The sequence below is a fragment of the Apis dorsata genome, unplaced genomic scaffold (assembly GCF_000469605.1).
Source record: "Apis dorsata unplaced genomic scaffold, Apis dorsata 1.3 scaffold_517, whole genome shotgun sequence".
NCBI lineage: Eukaryota > Metazoa > Arthropoda > Insecta > Hymenoptera > Apidae > Apis > Apis dorsata.
In genome coordinates, this window is record NW_006263742.1 from 701,852 (window position 1) to 712,255 (window position 10,404).

The 10,404-nt window shown below is 17.7% G+C and overlaps 1 protein-coding gene and 1 long non-coding RNA gene across 3 annotated transcripts in view; both read right to left on the reverse strand.

The window, feature by feature from the left end:
• Nucleotides 1-2,012: 2,012 nt before the first annotated feature.
• The window catches only part of LOC102680091 (long-chain fatty acid transport protein 4), an 18,819-nt gene continuing 10,427 nt past the window's right edge, over nt 2,013-10,404 (reverse strand). For both annotated transcript variants that reach the window (XM_006620576.2, XM_006620577.2), the window contains exons 4-13: nt 7,817-7,967; nt 6,358-6,595; nt 4,644-4,878; nt 4,225-4,426; nt 3,908-4,100; nt 3,550-3,690; nt 3,307-3,444; nt 3,001-3,158; nt 2,673-2,826; nt 2,013-2,356 (exon numbers count right to left, since the gene is read on the reverse strand). In XM_006620576.2, the coding sequence (XP_006620639.1) occupies nt 2,202-2,356; nt 2,673-2,826; nt 3,001-3,158; nt 3,307-3,444; nt 3,550-3,690; nt 3,908-4,100; nt 4,225-4,426; nt 4,644-4,878; nt 6,358-6,595; nt 7,817-7,967 (1,765 nt within the window). In that variant the 3' untranslated portion in view covers nt 2,013-2,201. The remainder of the gene's footprint in view (nt 2,357-2,672; nt 2,827-3,000; nt 3,159-3,306; nt 3,445-3,549; nt 3,691-3,907; nt 4,101-4,224; nt 4,427-4,643; nt 4,879-6,357; nt 6,596-7,816; nt 7,968-10,404) is intronic.
• Nucleotides 8,267-10,404, reverse strand: part of LOC116186238 — a 2,526-nt gene continuing 388 nt past the window's right edge. Inside the window, exon 2 of the long non-coding RNA XR_004151195.1 lies at nt 8,267-8,349. This is a non-coding gene — a long non-coding RNA (uncharacterized LOC116186238). The remainder of the gene's footprint in view (nt 8,350-10,404) is intronic.

Below are 10,404 nucleotides of genomic sequence, written 5' to 3' on the forward strand. Positions count from 1 at the left end.
AAAAATATATAATTATTTAATACGTTATAACATCCTACTATATCTATCTATATGAGCATAAAATTTTAATAAAATAAAAATGATTTTTATCAAAAACTTACAATAAAATAGAAAATAATATTTGAATTATTCTATCATAAACAATAATAAAAATAGAATGAAATAAAAAGAGAAAAAAAATATAATAAAGAAATAATCAGTGAAAAAATTAGCAAAATCAAAACAGAAATAAAAAAAAAAGAAATTAGGTTTATAAGTTTATATATAATTTTAATATAAATCTTGGATAAATAGAATAATAATGATGGGATAAAGAAGAGAAGAAATTAAGAGAATTTAAAAATTACAAAGATAAAAAGATCATTTTCATTATATTTTAAAATTATACAACACAATATTGGATTTTTCTTAATAATTAAATTACATTAATTTTAATATTTTATTTTCATTCTTAATATTAATGATATTGTATAATAAAAAAATGATACTTTATTGAACTTATATACAACAAATTCAAAGATTGCAATATAATTAAAAATAGTTAATGCAATAAAAGAGAATAATATAAATATTTATGAATTACAAATAAAATATTTATGATTAATCATTTATGGAATTATATTTATAATAGTATAAATATTTTTAAATATATAATAAAATCATAACTTATAATTCGATTTAAACATTTCATAAATTACAACGAACATAAAAAATATTTAAATAAATTCATAAATAAAAATATTTATTTTTTTGATTTTAGTCAGAAAATATAATCGGACGGTCACTGTTAATTCTTATAGAAAATGTTTGTTGTATTAAAATATTTATATCAATCATATAAATATATTTTTTATTAATTTTTAATTATGAAAATCTTTTAATAATAAATACGTACCTTTTAATGTAATAACATTATTAACAATAATATACTTACATATACCTACATGATATAACAATAACAATGTACAATAAACTAGATCCAACAATATAATATATCTTTACAAATGTTATTTTTATAAATTATAAATGCATAGTAATTGTAAACGAATATAATATCAATTATATTTGATATTATATTATCAATTATATATTATACTATTAATTATATATTATATTTAACATTTAAAGAAATTAATTGAGAAAAACAAGTATTTTTATATAGTAACAAATAAATTTTTGCAAAAATGTATATTAATTTTAATTCATTATTTTTTATTTATGAAATGCTAAATTTGCATTTTTATTTGTATTTTTTCAATTACATTTGTATTATAATTATTAGAAATGAGATTATTATAATTATTATACGAAAAATAAAAAATATGAAACTTAAAAATAGGAAAATAAGAATTTTATTTAGAAAGTAGTATTTTTTATTAAGGATAAACATTTTTAAACTATTTATTTATTGGAAAAGATCTAAATAAAGAAAAATTTATAAAATTTAAAAAAATCAGAAAAAATTTGTTTCTAAATTTATGATGTATAATTTGTGACATATGTTCACAATTACTATGAATTCATGCGATATATAACATTTGTAACAATTTTTTTAATAATGCCTAAATTTCAAACTGAAAATTATATTCAGTTTGTTACAAAATTCGTTTATGTTTTTTATTACAATATTTTTATTATAATAACATTAATTTAGTACTTCATATAAGAATTTATAATTTTTCAAGTTATATATGCAAATTTCCTATAATTCAAATAAAAAAATTCTTTTTGTTTTAAAATATTTTTATAATTTCATTTTGCATAAATTGAACAAGATATATTTAAAAAAAATTTTTGAACTTTAAAATAAAAAATTATTATATATTATGTATTATATATAATATATATATATTATATATTATATACATATATATATTATATTATATATTATTATATATAATAAAAATAAGCACAATCAACTTAGACAAATAAATAAAATTCATTTCATTTTAATTTTTATGTGATTTTTTTATAAAATCGTAAATATTAATCATATTGAATTATACAAAATATAATCTTTTATAAAAATTATATTTAAAAAATAATGAAGTCAAATTATAATTTGATTACTATTAAACTATACCTCAATATAAAGCAATTTTTGATTTAATGAAGATAAAAAGCTTCTTCATTTTATTGATGTGCATGTAAAGAATTACAGCAAAAATTGTTCCCATGAATTTTTTTTACTTCAAAACATATTAAAGACGAATATTTCCTTGTTGAATCTGCTCATAAATTTCAGCAGTTAACAATTGGTATCCAGACTTTTCATTTAAATAGTAAACTTTATCTCCTATTATATTTGGATTATATCCTTCAGCTACAAGATCTTTTTTTTTTAATTTAAATGTACCTGAAATAATGATTAAACCTTTTTTAAATTAAAATAATTTAATTTTGAAGTGTTTGAATAACAAAACAATAATAAAATATATTATTTTTATAAAAATTGAAGTAAAAAAAATATTAAATGTATTTTTTCATTATTATGATAATGAAAATATAATTTTAAAAAAATTAAAATGAAGATTATTTATATTGATATATAACAAAAAATTAATTTAGAATTATTAATAAGATTTTTTTTACTATGATTAATTAAATGAATTCAAGTTTTATTATAGTTATTTATATAAATTCAAATTATAATAAAAAATTAAATTGTGTACCTGTGAGATCAATCTTTGATAAAATCCTAATAAACCTAGGTACTGCGTAACTTGCTAAATGTTCTTTTAAATCAATTGATAATTGATGAACATCTAATGTAGCTTTTTCATCATATATTGCTGCCATTCCAGCTTTACCTTCAAGACCTGGAATCTACAAAATTAAATAGAAATATTATATAATATTTATCATAAAATAATACATCATAATGCAAAGATTAATTATACTTTGTATATAATATATAAATAAGATTTATAAGAAATATCTTCTATTAATAATTTTTACATAAAAATTATTATATAATATTATCTTTAATATTTTATTTACCTCAACTCCATATACAATACAATCTCTATAATTAACAAGATTACTAATAATAGCTTCAATTTCAGATGTAGATACATTTTCTCCTTTCCATCTAAATGTATCCCCAGTTCTATCTTTAAAAAATAAATTACCGAATTCATCTGCTATTAAAATGTCACCTGCATACAAAATAAATAATATATAACTATAAAAATTTATAGTTACTTATAAATATAGATTTATATATTTTTTACTTTGATGGAAAATTGCAAAAAATTTTATATTCTGAAATTTGAGATTAGAGTATGAATTAGAGTATATTTATACCAGATATAAATGCCGAATCGCCTTTAGTAAATACATCGCGAACTATTTTTTTTTCAGATGCTTTCTGATCCACATATCCCAAATATGCTCTAAATGGATTGTTTGGTATAATTTTTCCAACAAAAACACCTGGTTCATCTAAATGTGATGATAGAAATTGTAAAATAAAAAAGAAAAAGAATTTTTAAAATGTAAGACATTTTAATTTACGACATTTAAATTAAGACATTTAAATCAACTTACTCGGTCCACATATTTGACATAAACCTTTTGCATTTCTTATAGGTTCTCCATCAGCATCAACTTTTATAATGGAAATAGGATAAACTGATGGAACTATTCGAGATACAAAACCAATGGCTCCAACTGTATTATCAACATTTACTTAAAACAAAATAAGAAATATTAACATTATTATAAAATGAATACAAAATAAATTATTTATTATTAAAAATAATAAAAATTTATTATGATTAAATCGATAAAAAATAAATTATTTATTATTAAAGATAATAAAAATTTATTATGATTAAATCGATAAAAAATAAATTTTTAAATTTTAATATATTTTTATTAAAAACTGATAAATATTAATTCTTACCAATGTTAGCATTGCCCTCTGTTGCTCCATAGAATTCAGCAATTTGTGGAATATTGAATCGTTCTACGAATTCGGGCCATATTTGTGGTCTCAAACCATTTCCAAACATTATCCTGATATTGTGTTGTTTGTCTTCCGGTTTTGGAGGTACAGCTAAAATATATCTACACATTTCTCCAATATATTGACCAATCTAAAAATTATTTAAATCTATTTCTTTTCACATTCATATTTTTTCAAGAATTAATTCTTGAATAAATATCACAGTGAAATATGTATTATCTTTTAATAATAATTGAAACATAGAGAAAACTTACTGTACACTTATATTTGATGCAATCAATGAAATAAGCACTTGCTGAAAATTTTCTTCTAATTACAACTGTAGCTCCATGAAGAAGAGCTGCACCAATAGACATTACACCACCAGCAGTATGATATAAGGGTAATGGTGTATAAATCCTATCTGAAGTTTTAAACTTTGCTAACATAAATATACCGACTGCCATAAACATAAACCTAAAGTGAATTAAAAAAATGATTTCCATTATAAATATTATTTTTCAAATATTTTAAAATATTTTATATATAAGTAAAAAATTAATTAAAAAATGAATAGAATAATCTAAAATCATTAAAAAATTAACACTGATTATTATCACTAAATAATTTTAAAACTAAATATAAGTAAATTTTAAGTATTTAATAATATTAAATAATTTCAATGTTTTTTTACCTAGAATTTGTTATAACAGCTGCTTTTGGAAGGCCAGTTGTACCACTAGTGAAAATATACACTAATTGATCATTATAAGAGCCTTTTTCTTGAAGAAGCGGTGGAGTTGAAGAAACATTAGCCATAAGGACAGTCAAATCATTATCATTTAAATTTGATGTCTTTTTATCTGGTAAATTACCGATTCTATACAGTGGAAATTTTGGATCCAGAGAGTTCATAATGTCTGACACAGCTAAAATAAATTTAAAATAACTTAATAATTTTCATCTAAAAATTTTTTATATAATTCAAAGATATTCTAAACATGATTTACATATTTCTTTTTCACAAATAAAAACGAATTATGAATATTCGTATATTATTCTAATAAAAATTATATATTATTTTAATTTATATCTTTCTATATAAAATATTAAAAAAATTTTTTTTTTTAATGAATATGTTTTTAATGAATGTTAGTTACGAAATATTTGATAATAAACGATTTATTTCTTTTTATACATATACAATATTCAATATTTTCCTTTAATTCAAAGAATTTATTTATTATATTACAAATATATATAATATTTATTATAAATATATATATTTTTCTAATTTTATTCAAAAAAATATTTAAAATTTTTTGAATAAGATATTTTTTGAATAAGATATAATATTGTTTGTTATAAAATTTCTTTTTGAAATTATGCAATTTTAATAAAAAATTATAAAAAAAAATTATGAAATTATAAACCAAAGTAATATCAGATGTATCCTGTAATAAATATGTACATATAAATATTATCATGTAAATAATAAGAAAAAAATAATGAATGCAAAAACAAAAGAATAAATAAATTACAAATAAAGTATTAATTTTATGATTATTTATCAATTATTATCATTATTTATTATCATTATCGATAATCAAGGATAATAAAATTAATATAGTATATTAATAATTTCAATCATAGTAAAAAAGAATTATAAAGTTTTTTGAAAAATTTATTTCATTTATAATTAATCATTATTTTTATTTTAGGAATAATTCTTGTATTGTATTTTTAGAATAAGATAATGTAACAATATGTAATAGAAAAAAATAATCATAACTTTAAATTGTTAATATTGAAATTTAATAAATAATAATTTAACTCTTAACTTAATTCCGATAATTTAACTTTTATGTTTTTTTTTTAAGTTGAAATTTAACGACAATAAAGCAATAAATGTGATAGCCATCAGCATTATGCAATCATTTATAAAATAGACCTCGAGTCGAATCGACTATGACACGCAACCAAACACCTAATTTTGTTTCATTCTGGAGTAGTTACTTTTGTTTCCTATTATTATTGAATCAATCATTATAATTGGTACTATTTATAAAATAATTTTATACATTTAAAAATAAAATATAAATTAAAATAAAATCGTAAAAACGTGGTAAAAAACAAATATTTGTATCTCATTTTAATATCAACTTTGTACTTATACAAGTTATATGTTATACATGCTAAAATAAATAAATTAAAATAATTAAAGATTATTTATTAAAAGCATTTCTAAAAAAAAACTTTTTTAGGAAATTTATGATTTATTTTAATATCTATATATCTAATACGAAGTAAATATTCATTGAATAAAATTAATCTAATTTTAAAAATTAATTATAAACAAATAAAAATATAATTTTAATTTTTTAATAATTAAATTTTTTAATGCTTACCATCGATGAAATCCACTCCATAAATAAGAGCTTGACACTTGGACACTTTAATACTATGCAAGAGAGAGGCTTTACGAAGATTGGTGTTAAGCAATGGTATTATTACCCCTAACTTACTTAGTCCAAGCCAAATGGCAACGAATTCTGGTCGATTTTCTAAAAGCATACCGACTACATCCCCTTTGTGATATCCATACGTTGAGAAAACAGTAGCGATTTTGTTACTATAATCCTCTATCTGGAAATGTTTTATTAAATTTTTTTAAATTAAATGATATACATATAAAATATGATATATTTATATATATACTTTTTTTTTGTATCCATTATACTAAAATAATTTTTTTTATAAAGATATAAAAATTTAATTGATTGTTACGATATTTAATATTTATTATTATACAACTATTTTAATTATATAAATAGCAAAGTTTAATATAAATAAGTATTATAATTATTTTATTTGTTAGTAAAAAAGTATTTGTTAATAAATGATAATTAGGTAATAAAATATTGAAATAATAAAATTTATATGGAAAATTTATTTTGTGTTTTAAGATACGAAAGAATTCTCGAAAACTATCGAAGAAATTATAACTGTTCATTTTTATGAACGAAAGAAAAGTATATATCTAACGGTAAAAATATATATATATAACGGTAACAAAATTATTAATGTTTTTTAATAGTTTTATAGTATAAAAATTCAAATAAATTTATTACACAACACAGTTCTTTAATAAAAATGCATTAAACATGAAAGCAAAATATTTATGCAATAAATAAATTATTCTCAAATATCATCATGTTAAAACATTCTATATTATTATTATTTAAAAAAGCTAACAATTATTCTTCTATGTTTAAAGTTAAAAAATTATTTGGGAAAATTAAAAAATTTTAATTATGAAATAATTATGAATAATTATTTTATACGAAAAAAAATTATAATAATTCTATCGAAATATAAATATCAATACGATTTTTAATTAGAATTAAATAATTACAAATAACGGTTTTCAGTCAGAGTTCAATGATCCGTAGGTTAAACTATTTTATTATTATTATTATTATTATTATTTATTATTATATAAATAGGAAATTATTTCATTTAATCTTATATTATTCATCTCTTAGTTTAAATATTAATAAGAAAGAACAATATAATACAATATGAACAATAAATATACGTTATACTATACATTAAATATATTATATACAATTTTTTATATATTGTACATAATATTCCCATATTAATATTTTTAATCATATTTACTACTGAGATAAAATTTATTTATCATTCACTAATTGCAAAAATTAAAAAAGTATAATTGCAGAAAAAATAGATTATGATAAGAAATACTAGAAATACTTATTTTAAAAATCAAAAATTAAATATGAAATTTAAATTTTTCTTTAAGATTATATTTTTATAAAATTAAATATTATATAATCTTACTTGTTGGAATGTCCATTCTTGATCTTCGGAAATAATACAAACTTTATTAGGATGCTTTCTAACATGTTGCCGAAATACATCGGCGATTGTTCTGTTATTTCTCTCATGGCCACGGATAATCCAAAGAACTTTTATATATCGTGTAATAGCTCTGTAAAAAATAAAAATATTATATTTGTACTTTCAATTAGAATCTCACTAGTGTATTTCTTAAAATTCAAAAATTTAAAAAAAGTCAAGCAGAAAATTTTTTATGCAAAACTTGTTAAAATAAATTAAATTAATTATGATATTGATATATTGATAATATATTATTGATACTTGCAGTATTATTTCTTACATTAAAGCTAAAGTTTTTGACGTTCATTTTTTTCAAGAAGAAAAATGATTTCAATAAGATAACGCCATGCATATCTATTTATTATGATTTCTGTTTCTTTTAATGAGTGATTTTTTAAAAATAATTTTTATCTCAAGATTTATTCAATTGATCATTTGGAATTGCGCCATCTGACATCATACGAATTCTTTCTCTGAAATGTTAAATTAAAAATATGCATCGCTAATCTACGATCAATTGAACAATCAAAAAACAAATATATTTATGAAATTATTTATGATACAAAACGAAAATTATGCGATAATTATAACAAATTGGACTAAAAGAATTTATTATATATATTGAATTAAATAGTATTTAATTTAAAACATTATTTTATATATTTTGAAATAGGAAAATAGATTTTTTTTATATTAGAATTTATATTAGAAAGACAGAATTATATCGTATAATTAGATATATGATCAAATCAATTTTTTGAAATTTTCAAAGAAAAAAAATATAGATTTTGTTACGAAACAACATTTTTTAGAATAGAATAGAATAAATCATAGAAAAGATTGATCAATGATCGAATAATTTTAATTCTTTTATTCTATCTATTTTTACTTACAATCAATTGATAAAGTATTAATCGATGCAATGATTTTTAGGCAAAAATTTATTTTGTTTAAAATTATATATATTAAATATTAATAATTAAATATTTGAAGCAATTTAAACAATATAGATATGCTTAAAAAACATAATAAATAATAATATAAATATAACTAATATAATTTCAATTAATATTATTTTTCATGCAATAAATCAAAATTTGTTAAATGAACAGCATTATTTGTTAACTTGAATTATTTAAATCATAGAAGAAAATAACAGAGGCTGAATGAAGTTCTTAGCAAATTCATTTCTTATTGAAGAAGAGAAATATACATTACATAATTATCTTTACGTAATTATGCACAATAACAAGCAAATATTATTTTAAAGTCTAAAATTGCTAAAATTCATTTTTATTTCATAATTCATTTTAAAATAAATGATACTTAAAGAATTTTAATTTTAAAATATAAATATTCTATTTGAAAAAAAATTACAAATTATAATTTAAAATTAAAATTAAATATTTAAATTATAAATATTAAAATGAAGATATCAAGTATCTTTTATTAATATATTATTTATTAATATATATAAATTAATATATATAAATAATATATATAATATTATATATATAAATAATCTTATATTAAAATAATTAGAGAAAAATATTACAAATAATTTGAAATTTTTTTTTTAAATTATTTTTTTTCAAATTTTAAAAATATAGATATTCTTTAAAAAAGAAAATAAAAACGAAAAAAATAAAAAAAAAACTTGAAATTATTAAGTTAAATTATTTTGATGTATATGATTGAATGATTGAATTGTAACATAAACCAAATCTTAGGCTATCTTAAAAGGAAATTTAGTTGGTTAGCTTAGTTGGTTCAACGGACTAGTTAAACCAACAAGAGAAATCTGTATGCTACGCACGTCGTTTTGAACTATTTACTACTGATCAACATTAGTTTTTATGCAATTGCATGAATGACGTATAGATACAATGAGTTAACAGTATCTAAAAACTCGAAAATTAGTTTCACATACATTTAATTATTTTATAAATATTTAAATATTGCATTTTATCACATTTATTATAAAACATTTTAAAGAATACAAATATTTTTTTTTTACTTAAACTGATATTTTCCAATATATCAGATAGCACATTTTAATCTTTTCAATACATTACTTTTTATCACGAATAATATATAAAATTTACAAATTTACATAAATAGCAATAACAAATAATAATATTTTTAATATAGACTATATATAATTTATGAAGTCGACAATTAATGAACGATAAGTATATATTTTAGAAAAAATAACTAATATAATGTAAATTAAAATAAAATATAAAAAAAAATAACTAATATATACTATAATAATAAAAAAAAATATATAATATAAATATATGTAATATATGTACAAATAATAATAAAAAATGAAAAATAAATTATTATTTTTTAGAAAAATACTTAAAATGCAAAGCAATAAATTTAATGAAAAATCATATTAATTTTAATTATCATAATTATTAATTAACTAGTTCTGACTTATTTCTATATATATATATATTTTTTTAATATGGTTCGATGCAATAATTTTATTGTAAAAATAATTTTAATTTATATATAATATA